General features: G+C 37.8%; 1 protein-coding gene across 1 annotated transcript in view; it reads left to right on the top strand.

Moving 5' to 3' along the window:
- The window catches only part of COL25A1 (collagen type XXV alpha 1 chain), a 481,522-nt gene that overhangs the window by 309,815 nt on the left and 150,337 nt on the right, over window positions 1-21,370 (top strand). Inside the window, exons 6-7 of the mRNA XM_007191014.3 lie at window positions 13,475-13,501; window positions 13,643-13,669. Of these exons, the coding sequence (XP_007191076.1) occupies window positions 13,475-13,501; window positions 13,643-13,669 (54 nt within the window). The remainder of the gene's footprint in view (window positions 1-13,474; window positions 13,502-13,642; window positions 13,670-21,370) is intronic.

Below are 21,370 nucleotides of genomic sequence, written 5' to 3'. Positions count from 1 at the left end.
GGGGAGAGAGAAAATAGAATATACTCTTTCTAAAAGCTTGGAGTCACAGGCAGGAGGGAGAAGAGAGCCAAAAATATCTGCCCATGTTTGAGATGTGAGGAAAAAAAAAAAATCTTTCATTGAACAGAGTTCATTTCGTCTTCAAGAGACTGTGCAAAGTTGTTTATTCCTTTTGCTATTAACTTTTCTGGAACTAGAGTCATGAGTCCACAAATGAGAAATGGTAGTGACCTTGAAAGGGACAATTTCTAGCTGAAGTCAAACATATCCTCATAAGCATTAATTGGAAGCGTGTTGGACATACAGTTATCTGTGACTTTTTGATTGTCAACAGGCTATTCAGAGAATATTACTTTTGGCCCTGATGTCCTGTTAGAAGCCTCTGTTGCAGGAAATCTGCTAATATATTTATTGGATACTTACCATGTATAAGGTACAAAACTACACATTTGAATTAGTAAGAGAGGAGGGGAAGGGAAATACTATTTACAGAAGACCATACGTTCTTTTAATTACTTCCTACTACTCCCATATGAGCTAACTATTGTTTGTTCCATCTTGCAGATGTAGAAACTGAGGCTCAGAGAGGTTAAGTGACCTGCCAAAGGTCCCATGCTTGTATATATTAAAGCCTCCAAAGTTAGCATTTGTTACATTTCCCTCTCTTACATATTGATCTCTTCCTGCCCTCAAGGGCCCTGCCCTGGTAGTTTAGCGTGAAGCATACGTCTTATACCTAGTGAGCACAAGCTAAGTTTTATAAAAGAGTTACAAGTGCTTTAGGAGTTCAAAACTAGGGAAAGAACATATCCAAAAGAGGGTCAGGTAAAGCTCAGGGAAGAGAGGTCACTGAGATGAGCCATCAATGACTGGCAATAATGATAGTGGGATTGTAGAGGAGGCAAAGATGGGACTTTTACTGCAAGGACTAATGTTTCTTTCAGAAACTCAGATTCCTACTGTGTTTTTTTCCAAGTAGCTCCATAGCTCAGGTTGCCAGGTAAGAAGTTTCAAGAAAGTTGTGCTATCGTTATTCTAAGCAAAATGATAACTGATGATGTTTATTCAGCAGAAAGAATGGCATAAGCAAAGGTACAGAAAGTGAGGAGAGTGAGGGGCATTCTGACAACAGCTGGTATTCAAGGCTGACTGGCGGACAGGATCCTTAAGGGAATAGAGGCAGAGGTGGCATGGGGGATAAAGCAGAAAAGGAAAGTTAGAAGCAGATAATAGAGGACTTTGGAATAAAGATGCAGATGTAGAGAATGGACTTGAGGACACGGGGAGGGGGAAGGGTAAGCTGGGACGAAGTGAGAGAGTGTCATGGACATATATACACTACCAAATGTAAAGTAGATAGCTAGTGGGAAGCAGCCGCATAGCATAGGGAGATCAGCTTGGTGCTTTGTGACCACCTAGAGGGGTGGGATAGGGAGGGTGGGAGGGAGACACAAGAGGGAGGGGATATGGGGATATATGTATACATACAGCTGATTCACTTTGTTATAAAGCAGAAACTAACACACCATTGTAAAGCAATTATATTCCAATAAAGATGTTTAAAAAAAATAAAAAATAAATAAATAAATAAAATAAAATGAGACAATAGAGGACTTTGGACACAAGCAGAAGCTAACACTTTATTTGGTAGGGATCAGAAGGGTCATCTAAACTAAAGTTTTAATTACCCCAAAGAAGTAACTACTTCTTTGGGGAATTCTCAAGCTTATTTAAAAGGAAGAGAAAATAGTGTCATAAACTGCCCTAGACCCCTCAATCAGCTTCAAGAATTATCAAAGACTAATCTTGTTTCATGAATCCCTTCCTCTCGTTTATTTTGTTTTGCTTTGTTTTTTGATGGTGTATTTAAAAGCAAAACCTAGATATCATGTCATTGCATCTGCAAATACTGAAATATGAATCTCTAACTGATAAGACCTTTCTGTAACATATCCATCACTTCATTGCTGACCCTAATAAAATTAGTAATAACTCTTTAAATATCATCATACCCAGTCCATATTCAAATTTCCCCAATTATCTCAAAAATGTCTCTTTATAGATGGTTTGAATCAAGACGTAAAGCCCACACTTGGAATTTAATTGCTATAACTCTTCAATCTCTTTTATTCTATAGTCATCTTCCTCCTCTTTTTATGTTTTCATGTCATCAGTTTTTTCAGGGCATTCATCCTATTTATAGAATGCCCCACAGTCTGGATTGGTCTGACTTCCTTATGGTGCTTTTGAACTTATTCTCTTATCTTCTGTATTTCTTGTAAATATCTTTTGCAAGTTCTATTTAGAGGTTTGATTAGGTTCTGGTTCAATTTTCAGAAAGAGTCTCTTATAAAGGTGTAATATGCTTCTTATTTCATCATACCAAGAAGCATAAAATATTTGGTTGATTGGCAGGTCAGTGGTATTGGCCTGCTTTCCCAAAACCTGTCACCTAATAGCTTTTGCATCCATGGAGGCTCATTGCCTATAACAACTCTCTCAGAGTGGATTACAAATGAGCCCTTGATGTTTTTTGAGCTGAGAAATGATATGTTTAGAAATGCACTTTAGAAAACATAGCCTGCCAAAAGAATGTAAGAGGAAGTAGAGTAAAGGAAGACCAAAGATGCTTATAGACAATTCTTGTTTTCCAGGCACAAGGGTACTAGCAACAAACATGGAAAGCTATATTCAAAGGATTTTGGGGAGAATGAATATAGGACTTGTCAACAGATCCTATTTACTGAATCAAACGTAACACTGAGCTTTTAGGCTTGCAGGAGTAGCAGTGTGTTAAACAAAAATAGGGAAGTCAGAAGTCATGATTGGCTTGCAGTAGAAACTGAGAAGTTTGGTTGGAAAATGTTGAGTTTGAGCTGATGATGGCCTCTCTTGGCTTAGACATCTGGTGAGCAGTTGAGAATGCAGGATTGCAGCTTGGAAAAGAATTTAGGACATAATTCAGGTAATAGGTAAAGCCAAATAGTATATTTGATAGCTGATGAAGGGAGTAAAGTGAAAAGACAAAAGGTTTAGAAACAAATCTGGGCAATCTTGACATTTATGGGCTTTGTCAACCCTCCCTCCTCAAAGCTGTGGTTTATTTAGTTTTAGTTTAGCCCAGGGTGACTCCTTTCCAGGGCCCCAGTGACTGGCTCAGCAGTTTCCCTTCCCATAGCTCCGCTTTCTTCTTCCTAATGGAAAGAAATGCCCTCAAGACGAATATGTATTTCAACTCATGTTACTTTATTTTCCCCAAAGCTAGAATGTAAAAATATGCCTTCTACTCTGCTACTTACTTTCTCTTCCCTCAAATTCAATTTCCTTTCTTTCTGTGACCAGTCTATTACGTAGGGAAGTTCAATGGAGATGGTAAGAAGTCACGACCTTAGAATGGGGGAATGGAGGGCAAAGGCAACTTTTCTTTCCTTTGGCTTTAGGAGAGGGGGAATGAATGTGTTTGGAGACCAAGGAGAAGAATCCAAGGGAACCGTAATGGGGTTTATTTTGTTTTATTTTATGACTCTTTATTGAAGTATAGTTTATTTACAATGTTGTATTAATTTCTGCTGTACAGCAAAGCGATTCAGTTATACATATATATACAATTCTTTTATATATATGTATATTCTTTTCCATTATTGTTTATCATAGGATACTGAATATAGTTCTCTGGGCTATGCAGTAGGACCTCGTTGTTTATGCATTCCATATATAATAGCTCACATCTGCTCACCCCAGCCTCCCACTCCATCCCCCCGCAACCCCCTCCGCCCTGGCAACCACAAGTCTGTTCTCTATGTCCGTAAGTCTGTTTCTGTTTCATAGACAGGTTCATTTGTATCATATTTTAGATTCCACATATAAATGATATCATATGATATTTGTCTTTCTCTTTCTGACTTACTTCACTTTGTATGATAATCACCAGTTGCAACCATGTTGCTGCAAATGGCATTATTTTGTTCTTTTTTATGGCTGAATAGTATTCCATTGAATATATGTACCACATCTTCTTTGTCCATTCATCTGTCGATGGACATTTAAGTTGTTTCCATGTCTTGTCTATTGTGAGTAGTGCTGCTATGACCATAGCGGTGCTTGTATCTTTTGGGATTAGAGTTTTGTCTGGATTTTTGCCTAGGAGTGGGATTGCTGGATCATTATGGTAATTCTATTTTTAGTTTTCTGAGGAACCTCCGTACTGTTTTCCATAATGACTGTACCAACTTACATTCTCACCAACAGTGTAGGAGGGTTCCCTTTTCTCTACATACTCTCCAGCATTTGTTATTTGCAGAATTTTTAATAATGGCCATTCTGACCAGTGTGAGGTGGTACCTCATTGTAGTTTTGATTTGCATTTCTCTAATAATTAGTGATGTTGAGCAGCTTTTCATGTGCCTCTTGGCCATTTGTATTTCTTCTTTGGAGAAATGTTTGTTTAGGTCTTCTGCCCAGTTTTTGATTGGGTTGTTTGTTTTTTTGCTGTTGAGTTGTGTGAGCTATTTGTATATTTTGGAAATTAAGCCAAGAGAACTTGTTAAAGAGACAAGTGAGAGCAACATTGAAGAGCAGGGCGAGGGTGGGGAGAATAGGTATGATAGTCCCTTCACTCCCAGGAGAGAGGACATGAAGATACAAGAAAATCTGGAGATGGAGAGTGTGGTAGTTGTAGAAGCTTACATTAAAGCTTTTGCTCTGTTTAATCATCAGCTGAGAATGAGGGAGATTGAGCTTCTAATTTACATAGGAAGCTCAGGAACCACAGAGGAACCCTGAGATTCAGGATCTCCCAGACTCATCTGACAGTTGTTTTTTCCATCCCTTCTGTGTATCTCGTTAGACTCAAAGGGGACATCCTACCCTCATCCCTGGATTGTATTCAGTTGCCCTGCACAAAATCGATATTGCGCTATGAGATACTACAAGTGAAGTCAAGAATCAAAGTGACCTTCAAACCAGGCTTTCTTAAATAGTCTGGGAAAAATTATTTGGGGGCAGTATAGTAGGCAACATGAAGAAATAGATTATTGTAAATTAAACTCCAGGTTTAAAGATGGATGTTACCTCTGAATGCATTTGAATTATATTGAGGACACTAAGAGTATTATAGGATAGTTTACACCATTAGCTGTAAAATCACAGGGGCTACTATGGGCATTTAGAGAGCAAGTTGATACTTTCTTTCGACAAAAGGAATGTTTAGGATTCCAAGTCTTTCACCATGGGGTTCATTTTATTTGACCTCTTAAAAATAAGTTTAAAAAAAAAAAGCAAAGTTAAACAAATAAAAAGTTTTAGCAATCTTTTAAAATATTTAGATGTAAGGAATGATTCTAGAAAGAAGGGACCTCTTGGTTATGATTGGCAGGAGAAGTAATTTGGCTGTCTTTGATTTGTATTGCGTTAGAAAAGAAAGCCAGAATGAGCTTCCCTGATTCCTGCTGTTTTATAAGCCCTTAACTCCATTGAGCTACATCAGCCTAACTTTCAAGAGTCCTTTTTTAATGTTTGGTTTTTCTAAATTTTCTTTTAGTGCTAGACCTCACTAATTGTTTCCTTATGGCAGCTGCTTATGATTTAAGAATGATCATGGGTACGTATAGTCCCTCGTTCAAGGCTCAAGCTGACATCACAAAAGAACTTATAGTTACCATCTTACTACAGAAAATGACCAGAAAATAAGAGCTGTAAAAATTAGCTTCTCAATAAGTGGGGCTGGTTTTGATATTTTAAATTTCTGTTTGTACCGACCCCCTTTTCTGCTTGGTTTCTTTTAATCTTCAATGCAAAACGAAAGGTGTAAAGTCTGAAGCTATAAATCTGTTTATAGCTGTAATTCCCTTCCCTGGCTTAGCAGAGTTTGACACTATAATAAACACGGTTCTTCTGCAGCAACATTGAATCTGGTTCTTGTATATTTCTTTTATATGTTGCTGCTTTGAACACGGAGAGTTTTATTGCATTCTTGTCTTTCTGGGTGTTTTGATTCAGCGAGAATTGATTATCTACTGTATGCTAGGGGCGACTAGGTAGTTACAGGGCCTAAAGTTTAGTCTTGTTTAGTCATTAAAGTAGTATGGTTAAAACAACAATTAAGTGTTTTTGTTTTGCTTTGTTTCGTTTGGTAATATTTCCTGTACATTGAAGTAAACTATATCAAACCCACATATTCTTGAAATGTTTTCAACCTTCCACCTAATACATTTCTCACCGCATTGCCTTGTGATTTTAGGAAATCAATATACTTACTTTCTTCATCCTCAGGTCAAGTGTCTGAAAAAGAAATTTAATTTTATGTTTAGCATGGTTAAAATATTTAAAATATTGAGTGTGTGCTTCAAAATCATTACCATTAGTAGATCAGGCATTCTACAAGTTGCTTTGTGGACAGTGTTTCATTTAAGCAAAGAGTAAGCATTGCTTTCCCCATTTTTCAGATGAAGAAACTGAGGCTCAAAGAGATTAATTAATCGGCTAAAGATCACACAGGTGATCACAACCAGGATTTCAGTCTGGATCTGTTTGATTCTAAACCTTGAGCTCTTAATCACCAAGATAATTTATGTATTTTATTTTAAAATAATTCCCCCAAATTATACTTTCCTTTTTATTTTTTACTCTTTTCTGTAGCATTTGAAAAGAAATTATACAGAAGCACACACACACAAACACACACACTGATCTATACTTATGTATAGGAACTCCTACATTTTCATGTTAGGTTTTCCATAAAAAGCTTTAAATTTACACATTACTAACTGAAGTTATTTGCAAAGTTGGAAGTCTGTGAAACAAACAAACAAAAAAATTGGTGATTTGAGAAAGAAATGTCCCTAAAAATATATTATGCCAGTAAAACAGAAAATGATATATATGAGTTCAAGGTTGAGGTATACACTTGGAAGAACACATGTTCACATTTTAGTTAGAGGTGAACCTATGCTAACTGCACTTTATTCAGAAGCAAGGTAGATTTATCCACATGTAAATAGCTAGGGTCCCTATTTTTCCACTAAATAGTAGATTTTTCCATTGCTAATACTATTTGCAGTATGATTTTGTGCAGTTTCAGATACATGCTAAGAACCAAGGTACCAAATTCAGTTTCTTTGTACCTATATGATTTGAGTATCTATCTCATTGGCACAATGGGCCAAGTTAATGATACAGTCAGGGACGTATCTTGCCATCAGTAGAACTGAGGCTTCTATCCTACTGTTCAAGGGAACATTGGATACTTTGTGTTCCCTTCCTCCCTGGGACACTTTGAATATTGATAAAATAATGTTTGCAAGGGTGCCTGAGCACATAGACATCAAACATGCAGTGGCTACTGAGGTTGTGCTGTGCTTCTAGAGAATGGCCGTGCAGCAGACTCTGTCTTCTTTATCCCTAAAAAATTAAGGAAATTATGGCTTTTAAAATATAGTAATTCCATGTTAAGTTTACAGTTTAAAAAGCAGAGGAAGGGAATGTACTTTATTCATAAGTTAACATTAGAAGAAGGATGGCTTCTGCATGGTGGCAGCACAGTATGGCCGCCATATTGTATTATCACCCATGCTCCTTTTACCCAACAGTGATGATGATAGAGAATTCTCTCTCTCTCTCTCTCTCTCAGCTATTTCTGATCAGGTCAGCCAAATCTGCTAATACTCTGCTTGGATTTGAAAAACATCCCTAAAACTAGATTTCACACTTTATATGGTTCACTTGGCTCTGGAGCTGCTGTGTTTATCAGGATTGAATCAGCTTAGGCCAACACTTTCCTTCAAATGCACTAAACTGTGAACTTCAGGTGAACAGAACTTCTTCAACCATGTCAATGGCCCCCGTGTCCAATCAGTTAACTTTGCTGTTGGTTCTGCCTCAGAAATGTCTCATAAATCTAGAACTTTTCCTGTGTCCTGATTGTCGTGATCTTAATTCAGATCTTCGCCATCTCTCCCTTGGACCAAGGCAACAACTTCCTAAGAAGAATAGCATTCCATGCTCTCTGAGTTCCATAAGGCACACTTGATCTCAGCACCCCCTTGTTAAATCGATGACAGAATCCAGCCCAGGGACCTGGGTATTGTTAGCCGGTCTTCCCAAATCTCTTTCCTGCTATTCCCCATCTCCACTCTCCACACCACATATGTTCTTTCCACTCTGAACTCCTCATCTGATGTCAGGATGTCCTCTCACACGTCTGCACATTCATCCCTTCTGCCTGAACAGCCTCACTCCTCCCCAGTCCCCCTTATCTCAGCCAACTTTCAAGAGCCAGTTCCAATGTCATCTTTTTAATTCCTGCTCTCCTACCTTCATTCCTCTCTGTACTCCTACAACACAGCATTTATTCCACTAGTTATAATTATATTTACATGTCCATCCTCCAGACTCAGAGCACATTGCCTGGCTGATAGTTGGCCATAAATGCTTAGAATATGAAACTTGCATTTCCTCATAATTCTACAGGAATGCAAAGATTCATCAGCACAAGAATTGTTATATTTCAAAAATACAAATTATCTACACTTTTCTGGGATAGAAATCATAACTTCATTCATATTTCAGCAGCTCTGGCTGTCAGGAGTTTCCAGGGTTTGCTCCCTTTCCATTTTTCTACCTTTAGCGGAATTTAATTTTGTTTTCATGATTGCCGTCTTGTAAAAATCATTCCCTTTTTAGCTGTTGCCAGTTCAAGGTAGACAAAATTTACAGTTCTGGTGAGTAAAAGTCCTTTATTGGGCCATCCAACCCCTATGAGTATATCTGTCTTTTCCAGCTATATTTCAATTACTTTTATGTAGATTGAAATCCAATATTTTCCTGAATCTCATTTATTGTTCCTCTTATTCCTGTGCTTTTAATTTGGTTTTTATCATTTAATTGAAATAGATAATAGTGCATGGAAAAAGAGCTAAAACCTTAGTTGTTTGGATAGAAATAGAATTCAGGAGACTAAAATTATTATAGGCCCACATTAAAGGCTTGATACAAATAGGTTGCTACTAAGTTCTGTATTTGAAGTCATTTGAATAGGAGCTAATTTGAAGTTTGCCACTGAAATTTATAAATACTTTGGTAGTAAATTAATAACACTTTAACAACACTCTAAAAGAAACTCTCCAACTACTACAACACTAATAATAAAGACGTTGTTAGCACTTTTGAAATTTATGTAATTAGAGCTAATTATGTAAAAATAATTAGAAAGATCATTTCAAATATTCTTATTTATTTATTAAAGTGGACATTATAAAAGATCTGACTCCAACATACTAGACCAGGCCAGAAGGACAGAACTCCTAAAAGAAGCCTCATATAAGGCTGTGACTCACTATTCACTTAATTGTGACCAGTAATTTTACCATATTTCCTTCCCATTGACCTCAACCTTGTTTTAGCAACAGGCTTTTACCTTCAAATAGTTAACAACCAGCCACTGATACTGATACCTGGACAACATATATGTCCACTGAATATTAGATCGTTAACTTGGTGTAGTTGGAAGCAGCAAAATGCCAGGGTAAAATACTCTCTGATTCAAATAATTCATTAATTTGTATTGCTGCCTATCCTATAGTTAATACCAGAGAGTTTTGTTTTGCTTTACTCTAAAGACCAAAATAATAATAATAATAATAACTTAAATCATGCCCCAGCTTTAATTTTAAAAGTTAATAATCAAAGAAACCTTTCTTTCGATTGTAATGTTTTGACTTTAAAAAGAATCATGGCTCCCAAATTTTGAAATACTATCTGTGCTTAGTAAGGTAGCTCACGTTTTTCCACATGTTTAACCCATGTTTGCAGTGAAAGGGTCCAGCTTAGAAATAAGAGTGGATTTTACTCAGAGCAGAAGAAAACACCTGCCATTAAACCCGAGAGCACAAGTGGGGCCTGGATTGTCCGAAGCAGCCGCCACAGCTGTGGATGGAGGTTGACCTCTGCTTCGGTTCTGCCTTGAGCTGGCAGGTGCCAGGACGCCATTCTGTCTACTCAAAAATACCCCCTTTTGAAGCAGCAGTATTTATTACTCAGTTGCAAATGCAAATTTTCATGTGTTCATGAATTAAGCATCCTTGCTTATGGCAAGCTGTCTAAAGAGCTCTAGAGGACACATGTGGCTTTAGCATTAGTAATTGGACTTTGGGGAAAAGACTCATCTCTGTTCCCCACTGTAAAATAATTTCATAAAAGCTTTGACCTCAAACATGCCATATCACCTAACAAAGTCCCTTTGGGGGACTGGTACAACGAGAGCCTCGGCCTCTGAAATCTCACAAGCAAAAGCAAACTAAACTTTAAAGAGGGGAAGCTTTTGATGGGCGTAGGGGAGAGGGGCTGGGGACAAGTCCACAGTAATTGTAAGTGACCTTACAGTAGCTGGGTTTTCTAGGGGTCATTTTGCTTAACACCAGTATAGGAGAAGTGTTTGACTTTGGCAACAGGCTATTTGGCTTTTCTAGAACAGCCTGTTTAGCTTTTCTAAATCAGCATGTCACACCATATCCTCTACCAGTGCTTAGAACATTGCCAAACTCTTTATAGGCATTCACCAAATGTATATAAAGATCTAATTAGAGTTAAACAACATGCTACTTAATTAAATCAAGACCAGAATCTCCACTGCATTTCTTAACTTGATGGTAGGTGTCCTCTCATTCTTTTCTTTGGGTTGACTCTGCCCCACCAAAAATAAAATCCTACTTGTAGAGCATTAGTGAGCATTCTGTGCGTGTCGAGAATGACCAATAAATTTCTTAAACTTAATTTTACGGAGGTACACAGACAGACTGTACTCATGACTCACTACTTGATTCGCTGAAAACATTAAGAAAAATAATTCTCTTAGCTCCCCTTTTTAATGGCAAAATTATTTGGGGGGTTAAGAAAGAAAAGGATTTGTTTAGTTGATTCCATTATCTTGGCCCCCTCTCCCTCTCCCAGATGCTCTACAATTCCTCTTTCCTGCATTTTGAACTTGAGATGTTGAGGCCACTGTCCATGACACTATGAAAAAGGCAACTGAGGAAATTCCCTGGCGGTCCAGTGGTTAGAACTCCGTGCTTCCACAGCAGGGGGCATGTTCGATCCCTGGTTGGGGAAATAAGATCCTGTAAGCTGTGTGGCTCTGCCAAAAAAAAAAGAAAGAAAGAAAAAAAAAAAGAAAAAGGCAATTGGGAGGCATTCAAGAGGGCACCTGTTGAAAGCAGGCACCAGATACATGGCCATCAGTCTTCCTGAGAATCTAGTTCTAGAGCTGTGCCCTAACACTTAGCATTGCAATCCACTGCATTTAAAGTCACACAGACTAGCTTAAAGTCCTGGCTAACTCATTTACAAGAGGCGTAACCTTGATAATCTTTGAGTTTTATTTCTGGCGTCTGTAAAAGAAATATCATAAAACTTTGCTCATTAGGTTGGGAGAAGATGAAATGCAGTAACAGGTGAAAGTTCTTTGCTGATGGTAAAATATACAAAATATGAGACATGATGTTCCTGTTATTGTTAATGTCATGATAACCTCACAGCTGTTAGAATTGCTGCAACTGAGAATGGGAATTTGGTACAGTTCCTTTGTAACTGGTGTTTAGCAGCAGGTATTTTGGTAGGTGGAGCATTCTTACATTCCCACCTGAAGTGAGATAGCGGTCCCCACTGGGACCTCAGAAGGGGTACTTTGTTAGGACCTTGGCTTTACTCCTGTCTAGACTTGTCCTTGTCTCCCAACCCTGCTAAAAAAGAAGGTGAGAGATTGAAGGTAACTCTGAAATGCTCCACTTCTGCAGGTGGGCTGAGCCCTGAGACATGACTTCATCTTTAAGAGCTAGGAAAAAAAAATACTGATGCCTCTAGAATTCATGTTTCCTGCTAGTATTTTTGTTCAAAAGTAAAGAAAATCTCAGTGTGGCTTAAGAATAGACAGCTGTCCAACAAAATAGAAATTTCCTAAAAGACCCACATATGTATGGTTATCTGATTTATGACAAAGGTAACACTGTACTGTGATGGGGAAAAGAGGCATTTTCAATAAATGGTATTGGGTTAATTTGATATCCACACGGGGAAAAAAAGCATCTTGACTTTAACCTCACGTCATTCACAAAATCAGTTCTCCATGAATTCAGATCTAGATATGAAAGATAAAATAATAAAGCTTTTAGCTTTGAGAACAAACATAGAAGAACCTCTTTATGACCTTGAAGGAGGCAAAGATTTCTTAAGTGGAACAATAAAAGAGATAATCATAAAGAGGAAAAGTGTTAAATTGAGTTTAAGAACTTCTATTCATCAAAAACATCTTTAAGAGAATGTAAACACAATATGCAGCATGGGAGAATATGTTTGCAATAAATATATCCTTTTCTGACAAAAGATTCATATTCAGAGTGTGTAAAGAACTCCTATCTGTCTATCTATCTGTCAATACAATGTATAATATATAAAGAACTCTAGCAAATAATAGGACAACTCAATAGAAAATGATGTGAACAGATACTTTACGGGATAGGATGCAAAATGGCCAATACATTTATTAAAAGGAGTTCAACTTAATTACTGGAGAAGTACAAATTCAAACACTGTGTGAAACTACTACACCTCCCACCAGAATGTCTAAAATGAAAAAGATGGAAAATAGCAAGTATTGGTGATGATATAGAGGAACTGAAAATTCTCATACATTGCTGATGGAAGTATAATTGTTAACCACATTGAAAAACTATTTGGCAATATCTACTAACTAATAATCCAAACGTATGTATTCTCTATAATGTAACAATTCCACTCCTAGATATACACCCAACAGAAATGTATTCAATTTTTCACCGACACACATATACTAGGATGTTTATTGCAGCACTATTTGTAATAACCAAGACCCAAAAACTCCTGGAAACAAATGGACGTTAACAGTAGGATAAATAAATAAATAAATAATTGTTTATTCACACAGTGGAATATTATAAATCAGTAAAAACAAACAATCTACAACTACACACAAGATTTTGCATGAATTTCACACATACTAAGCAAAAGAAGCTAAACACATAATGGATGATTCCGTTTATATAAGTACATTTATATAAAGTACAAAAGCAGGTAAACTAATCTATTCTGCCAGAGGTCAGAATAGTGATTACTATTGGTGGCAAGCAGTAACAAGGAACATCACAACAGGGGCTTCTGGGTTCCTTTAGCTGGGCTCTACTTTCATTAGGTGTGTTTAGTTTGTGAAAATTTACTCAGCATATTATATACTTATGTATACTTTCCTGTTTATGTATATAATACCATTTTCACATTCTAACCATATTACAAGTATAGTTTAGAACCTAAAATTCCTTGAGAAACCTCACTGACAGGTACAACTCTGTGCCCTTTGCATGAATCTTGTGACTAACCCTAGCCTATCTATTTAAGCTACAATATATTTTGAAATTTATTTAAAATATGTTTTTTTTTCTCTTTATTTCAGGGCCCTCCTGGTCCAAAAGGTGATAAGGTAAGAAAATGTGTAGCAGGAACAAATTAAATTAGTGGAAATCCATACTGGTGTGACTTATACTATGTTACATTTAGATCTTTTTAATGAGCATCTACAGACTTTGTTCTAAAACTATCTTCTCATTTTCCTACTCTACAGGGAGAACAGGGCGATCAGGGACCTCGGGTAAGTTATACTCTTCCAATCCTGGGCAGAAAATTATTAATAGTTTTCAGCTCCAAACTCATTGAATTAAAGTAGCCCTGGCTTCATAACTGCCTTTGTGTCATGTGGTTTAGTAATGGCTGACAAAAATACCATACCACTTATAACTGAAATAGCCTTAATTGTAACTAATGTTTGTATCTTGTTGCATTATCCTAACTTGATACCTGTAAATAGAACACTCTACAATAATGATTCCTACTGATTAAGGGCCAGAATCACTACTAAAAGTCAGCAACCACCACCCTTCCATTGACTATTGGGTCCTTCAGATTAGTATGCGTTGTTTTGTGATATAGAGGCCACGTGGATTCCTATTGAATTTGGCCTCTTTCTGCAGTTAAACTTTATGTGCTATTGCATAAATATGTTGTATTATAGATGAAAATATTAATGCATTTTATATTTTTATTCATTATAAGTTTGAATAATACTTATTTGAATTTCTTATTCTTTATCCATTTTTAAGCAGATAAAAGGTGTAATATAATTTAACATTCCAGGGAGGAGGGGCATTCTTTTATTCTTTTATTCTTCTCAAATGTGGCTCTTTTAACCATTATAACACGATTGTTACCTTGGTAGTGCCAAGTCCTCTGCTTCACATCTGTGCCTTATTACCCAAATGTTCAGACATACTGTTCCAATGATGTAGTGGCTCTGTGCAGACATACCTCTCAATTTTCTCGTGTCACTATGCACAAAAGTGAGTATTTGGTTGAAGAGAGTCCTTTCTTACAGTGGAAAAGCACATTGAAAACTTTCAGGTTGAAAACAGACACTGTGTAGGTTTTTTGTAAAACGCAGTCTGTGAAGTTAATTATTGGATTCATTTACACCGCAGTAGAGGTTTTATTGCAAAAGATGTAGTCCATGCAAACTTGAAAAGTTTGTAGCCTTATCCCTCCTGTTTATTAAACTAGATGAAAATTATGCTATGATTTCCTTTCCTTTCTATTCTTTGGCCATTTCTTCATATGGAGATAATGACCATGTATCAGCATAGTCACAGTGGCAGTTATTCTATCTGATGACCAGTTCAAAGTTTATCTTAATGGTCAAGGAGATTAAACATCACGATATCTGTCATGGATGTGAATGGAATAAAATTCTCATAACCCTAAATGATTAGAATGTAGCCACTTGCTCCGTATGTGGTGATTATTTCACATGGCATGTCTCCATGTATTGAGTATTATTTCTTTCTACATGCAATATCAAAATCACTCAACTTGCCCTTTCCAGGTAAGAGGGAAACTGTTTCTATTCTGAGAAATCGTCTTTTGGCAAAGGAAGTGAAAGGGTGGTTCACAGCTTAGCTGTCATCAGTGTGCACACAGTCCTCAGTTTCAAAAAGGTGTGTTGGCTTTCATCGTTCCAAAAAGTGATGATTGATTATAAAGCTAGGCCAAATTTCCAGGAGGAAACCCGAAACCATGTGCAATTCACCTGGTTTCATGTTGCATTACAAACTAAGACTTGGACCAGGTTCCTTGCAAGTGTGGCCAAAGTTCATGAACTACTTTGACGAACCCAGACTGCCTTTCATACAGATTTCAGCCAGTTTTCACACTGACTGGGGCCAAGTTTCACACGATTCAGGGGCCACTTAGCATTTTAGCTGGAAAGTGGCAAATATTGATCCCATTTTCATTTGGATTTAGCTTTGTATTGAAGGAATTTGGATTGAATTCATAATGTAGGATGAATCTTTATGGATAAAAATTTAAATGTCCTGGGAAGTATACATGAATGTGAGCATGAGAACTTACCGAATTGCCGGTCTTTTCTCAGATTCCTAATTTACAAACAAGGCAGGTCACATTCAGTGATCTTAGAATTTTAATATAAGTAGTGTCAGCTACCTATTAGGAAATTCACATATCAAGATGGCAAAATGAAGATTTTACATTTCCAGAAAAATCAAAAGTTAGTTAGAACTGGAAAAGTCTTCAATTTTAATGAAAATTAACTTCACCCACATCCTCTTTGGGCACACTGTTCCAGCTGATGCTGACAGAGGCTCTCTTTTTTAAAATGTAGATCTTTGTATTTGAATACCATTTCCATTTTCATCCTATCATAGATTTTTGAAATCCACTTTTTACCATTTGTTCCAAGTAATTTATTTCTTTCCATAATTAACTTAACAATATGACCTTACATCATTTTAGTTCTTTGTTAACTGACTTTCCACTGGGATCTATGCTGTTTTCTTGAACATGAGGTCCTTCTTTTTTCGTTTCTTTTTTGTTTTGTTTTTGGCTCGCCGAGTGCCAGACAGGAATATATTAAGCCATATTATGTGAATCAAAGCAGGAAAAATTTGAAGATAAAATGCAAATTAAGAAGGTGAAACTATCTTGAAACACTTGGACATATATTTATCAATATATATTGAGCGTCTACCATGTTTAAGGTACCCTACTTAATACTATAGAGACTATAAATGGGTCCACTTGTCTCTCTCTTCTACTATCAGCAAATTCAACCTATTCTCATCTCATGTTCTTGATCACTGCAGTAGTCTTCCAATTAATCCTGCTTCCACTCTTACCGTGTACAATCCATTGCCTAAACAGCAACCAGAGACCATTTTATGCTGTAAATTAGATTATGTTACTCCCTGTTTTAAACCTTAGAATGAAATCCAAATCACCTTGCTTGGCCTCCAAGATCTGGCCCTTGCTTACCTCTATAACCTCATCTCGAACTAGTCTTCCCCTCCACCCACTATGCTCCAGCCACTCTGTCATCCACGTGTTCTTTAAACACAACACACTCCCGACTTGATGACTTTCTATTTGCTCTTTTCTGGTCTTATGATTGGGTTCTTCTTATCATTGAGATTTTTCTCTCAAATACCTCTTTGGGGAGAACTTCCCTAACTACCCAATCTAAATCTGAGATTATCCTATTTTGTTTGTTTATTTAGTTGCTTCTTATCTGTAAAACATGCCTCTCCTTAAAACAAAAACTCCATGAGAGCAAGGACTTCCGTCTGTCTTGTTCATACCTCTATCACCAGAACAGTAAGGACTTAATGAATATTTGTTGAATGTTAGAGTAAAATATTATCTCATCATTACTGCCCTCAGGCAGCTGATAATCTCATGGGTGCCTGATAAGGAAACTATGTGGTATTATGTTATATGCCTTAAATAGCCATACTAAGAGATGCTAGGTAATTGAACATTCTTCCATTTTAAAAAATAACTGCAGAAAAGGTGACACTTGAGCTAGGACTTGATACATGGGTAATCTTTAAAAGCTTAGATGAAGAGCAAGACATTAAACATTCCAGGAAGAAGAAATAGTTCATACAATACTATACAAGCAGGAAATGACAGGATTCATTTAAGGAACAGTAATATTCCATTTGCCAAGGGAATAGGTTAAATATAGAAAGATTGTATCATATAAGGCTGAAATTTTTTTATTGAAATTACATCATGGAGCATTTTGAATGTCTAGTGTGGTGGGCAATAAGGAACCACTGAAGAGTTTTGAGTATATCATTTGCTGTATATTACCACTAGACTATTTAGTGTAATTACCAATTTTTTTTTTTTTTTCTTTTCCTGAATCCCAGAGAAGGGAGGAGCCTGGGATTCTGTTGGGGTTTTTTTTTTGGTTTTTTTTTGGCTGCGCCCATGCGGCATGTGGGATCTTAGTTCCCTGACCATGGATCGAACCTGTGTCCCCTGCATTGGGAATGCAGAGTCTTAACCACTGGACTACCAAGGAAGTCCACCAGATGTTCTTTATGAAAATCTATAAGGTAATAGTGTCCAGTATGGAAAGAAATTGGAAGAGACTGAAAGCATGGAGACCAAGTAGACCAGGAAACTATGTCAGTCATCTGGACAAGGTCATAAAAGTCTGGGCTATGAGAATAATGTCCAGTCCTCAGTGGAGAGATGAGCAGAGGGGATGGGCGGGCTCAGTCTGGAACATCAGGTATCACTGGAGGCACAGGGCCACACTGAGCAGAAAGTTCAGTATCAGAATGAGAAGCTCAGCAGTGGAGAGGGGCTAAGTTGGTGAGCCAAAGCAGAAATTCCAAAGGGGTCACCAGAATATTGGAGAAAGCTGTATGTTGGCAATGGGATTCAAAAGGAAAGTTGCATCATGTCATCAATAGGGTTTGCCACAAGCACCAAGCAAAAACCTGAGCAGACAAAGAGGGAAAACCAGGGTTGATACTAGTAGAGGAGAAATGGACAAAAGTGAAGTCTTGAAGCAGGAGGTGAGAGATGAATTTGATCTACATTGGGTTTACATCCAAAATCTGTGACCATGGCTAAAGTTGTGATCATGTTAAATTTTTAAAAAAAGAAGAAGAGAAGCAGTCAGGGAGTCACATTAAAAGGTACTGAGGTGAAAATTTAATACAAGTCTTATAGCTAATTGGATGTAAGGGCTGAAGTTGAAAAAGAAGGTAAAGCTAGAGATGAGGTTTCTGGCTTGACTCCTTGATAACGTTGGCCAGAAGAGAGTCAGTAGGATAAATGATAAGTTGAATCCTAATTATGCTGAATTTGCGATCTTGACCAATTATTCCATTGGAATAATGTAGCAAGCAGTTGGAAATATGAGACTAGAATTCTGAGGTGGTGTTGCAGCTGGAGGTAACAGCTATGTAGCTGAACACCCCCAGAGCAAGAATTGAGACCCCAGGGAGAAAAGTGGAGGGTGAAAGAGTGAACATAGAACCACTTTAGAAATATCCACACTGGGGCTTCCCTGGTGGTGCAGTAGTTGAGAATCTGCCTGCTGATGCAGGGGACCCGGGTTTGAGCCCTGGTCCGGGAAGATCCCACATGCCACAGAGCAACTAAGCCCGTGTGCCACAACTACTGAGCCCGCGAGGCACAACTACTGAAGCCCGCACGCCAAAAGCCCGTGCTCCACACCAGGAGAATCCACCACAATGAGAAGCACACGCACCGCAATGAAGAGTAGCCCCCGCTTGCGGCAACTAGAGAAAGCCTTTGCGCAGCAACGAAGACCTAGCGCAGCCAAAAATAAATTAAATTAATCAGTTTAAAAAAAATCTTAAAAAAAAAAAAAGGAAATATCCACCCTGAGGGAGTGGGCTGAAAAGGAGCATCGGAAAAAGAGAGTGAGCATTCAAAAGAAGAACCAGGACATGCAATGTTTGAACAGTAGGCAGAACTACTTTATTTATTTATTCATTTATTTTTGGCTGCATTGGGTCTTCATTGCTGCCTGTGGGCTTTCTCTAGTTGCGGTGAGCAGGGGCTACTCTTTGTTGCAGTGCACGGGCTTCTGATTGTGATGGCTTCTCTTGTTGCAGAGCATGGGCTCTAGGTGCGTGGGCTTCAGTAGTTGTGGCACGCAAGCTCAGTAGTTGTGGCACACGGGCTTAGCTGCTCTGCAGCATGTGGGATCCTCCCGGACCAGGGCTTGAACCCGTGTCCCCTGCACTGGCAGGCGGATTCCCAACCACTGCACCACCAATGAAGTCCCCTAGAACTACTTTAAAAAAAAAAGTGAGGGTGGCCCACAAAACATTCTTAATTAAAAGAAAGCCACAGGGATGAGATCTATAAAAAAAAACTTTTGGATTTGGTGTTCTGGAATCTTGGGATTGTAAGAGGGTGCATTTTGTTCAGTAGTGAGAGGGAAAGTCAGATTGCAAGAAGTTAAAAGTAAATGGTAGGAAAGTTGACTATCTTTGAATGCTGTTGATGGCATATGATTTAATGCAGAAGAAATGGCTAACTTTTTTGGCATGAGCTTTCTGTCAGGGTACATTGAACCAATTTCAAGCCTACAATTTTAGGTATAATGCAATAACCATTGATATCATTTGGTTTTCTTCTACAAGACACTGAGGGTTAGATTTCCACAGATGGATGCATCCTGACATTAGAATTGCACTTGCCTCCTTGATTCTTGGAGAGACGTCATTACAGATTTGCTCTTAATCTTCAGTTCATTTTTGCAGTCAAACATTGCACCTCAGCAGTTAGGCCATTCAGCTATATGGTTAGGAGGGTGCTTTTTCTGTGCTGTCAGCTACCATGCCCATGCTCAGTTTTCTCATTTCATCCTCATACGTTTGTATTACAGAGTTTTGAGGCTAAGCCTTTATTCTGTATTCAAGCAGAGATTGAAGACCCACCGTAAGGGAGCTGTAGGGGGATTCCTAGACTGAACGAAAGTTGGACTGAGAAATGATACCTCATGAAATAATTACAATTGCTCATTACTTAGAGTCGTACAGCTTGCAGAACACCTTTCTAGGCAAGATACACACATCATCTCTAAGCCTTACTACAGTTCAGCAAAGTAGATTATCAGGGAAGAAAATATAGGAAAAGTGAACACAATAGAGTGAGATGATTATATCCACATGGGCTGGAGTCAGGCTGGATAAGGATCAATTCTAACTGCCACTGTCTCCATGGTTATGAGGAGGATTAAATAAAATAATGTATGAAAAATCTATAATAAGCCCTCAACAGATCATAGCTGATTATTCTCCTCAAGTTTCACATGAAGAATCTGGGGTAAAGTAAATTGCCCAGTTCACATGATTTGTTAAGTGGTAGAAATGGGATTCAAACCCAGCTCTCTCAGCGTCTGGTTTGGGCTCCTCCCACTGGGTCACGCTGCTTCCCTATCAATAAAGTCGTTGGTATAGTCATCAACCTCAATGTGAACCAATAGAGTTTACCAAAATATCCATGGCTCAATTTATAACATCAATAATAATGATAAATAATTTTTATTGAGTTCTTAAAATATGCCAACCACTCTGTGAAGATATGTATTATTTCAACAACTCTATAAAATAGTTACTTTTATTATTTCCATTTAATAGATGAGGAAACCAAGATTCAGAAAGTTTAAATATTTCCTCTAAGAAAACAGAGCCAGCCAGTGGCAGAGCCAGGATTTAAGCCTCAGTACCCACAAATTACATTTTCCATGTATCCTCAAAAGTAACTCAAAAGTGATTTAGTAGCACAAATTTTAATATGACCTTTTTTTTTTTTCTGATGAGGATTGAGCTCACACAGGTTAAGTGACTTGATCTAGTTCTCTCACACACATCTACCAAAAGACAGTGCTGGGACTCAAACACAAATGTCAAGTTCTGCCCTCTTTCCACAATGCCAAGCTGCCTCCAAATGGTTGCTAGGACTCTTTTCAACTTTAAGAGTTCGTGCCTTTGTGAATCAGCTTGAAAATGTTGGGGAGCACAAATGAAAACAGGTGCATCTTTTTCCTTTGCAAGCATGGCAGTCACAGTCTTTACAATTCATGGAGTGCCAACCTTCCAAAAACCAAAGGAATGGACGAATTCCACTTAGCAACAGCCTAGAATCTCTCCTCATGGAGCAGGGAGGCAGGGCAATGCTGAGCCTTGTCCAAGGCACGTCAGGATACCCAGTAAGCTTGCTGTGATACAATTTCACTTCCCAGCTCAAGGGCACCAATTTGAAAATTGTATAATAGCAAGATCCTGGTATATTTGCTCTTAGTGCCTTTTTTTCTTCAGGATAACCAAATGAATGAAGTCTGTTTTCCTCAATTCATAATGCTGTGCTTACATGTTCTACAAGGTATTTTGTTGATCCTGCTTTTATTCTGAGCTTCTCTTTGCAAAAGAGATTGAGTTATATTTCT

The sequence above is a fragment of the Balaenoptera acutorostrata genome, chromosome 5, assembly GCF_949987535.1.
Source record: "Balaenoptera acutorostrata chromosome 5, mBalAcu1.1, whole genome shotgun sequence".
Classification (NCBI taxonomy): Eukaryota; Metazoa; Chordata; class Mammalia; order Artiodactyla; family Balaenopteridae; genus Balaenoptera; species Balaenoptera acutorostrata.
Note: the sequence above shows the minus strand (reverse complement) of the source record. Positions and strands in the feature narration are given on the sequence as shown.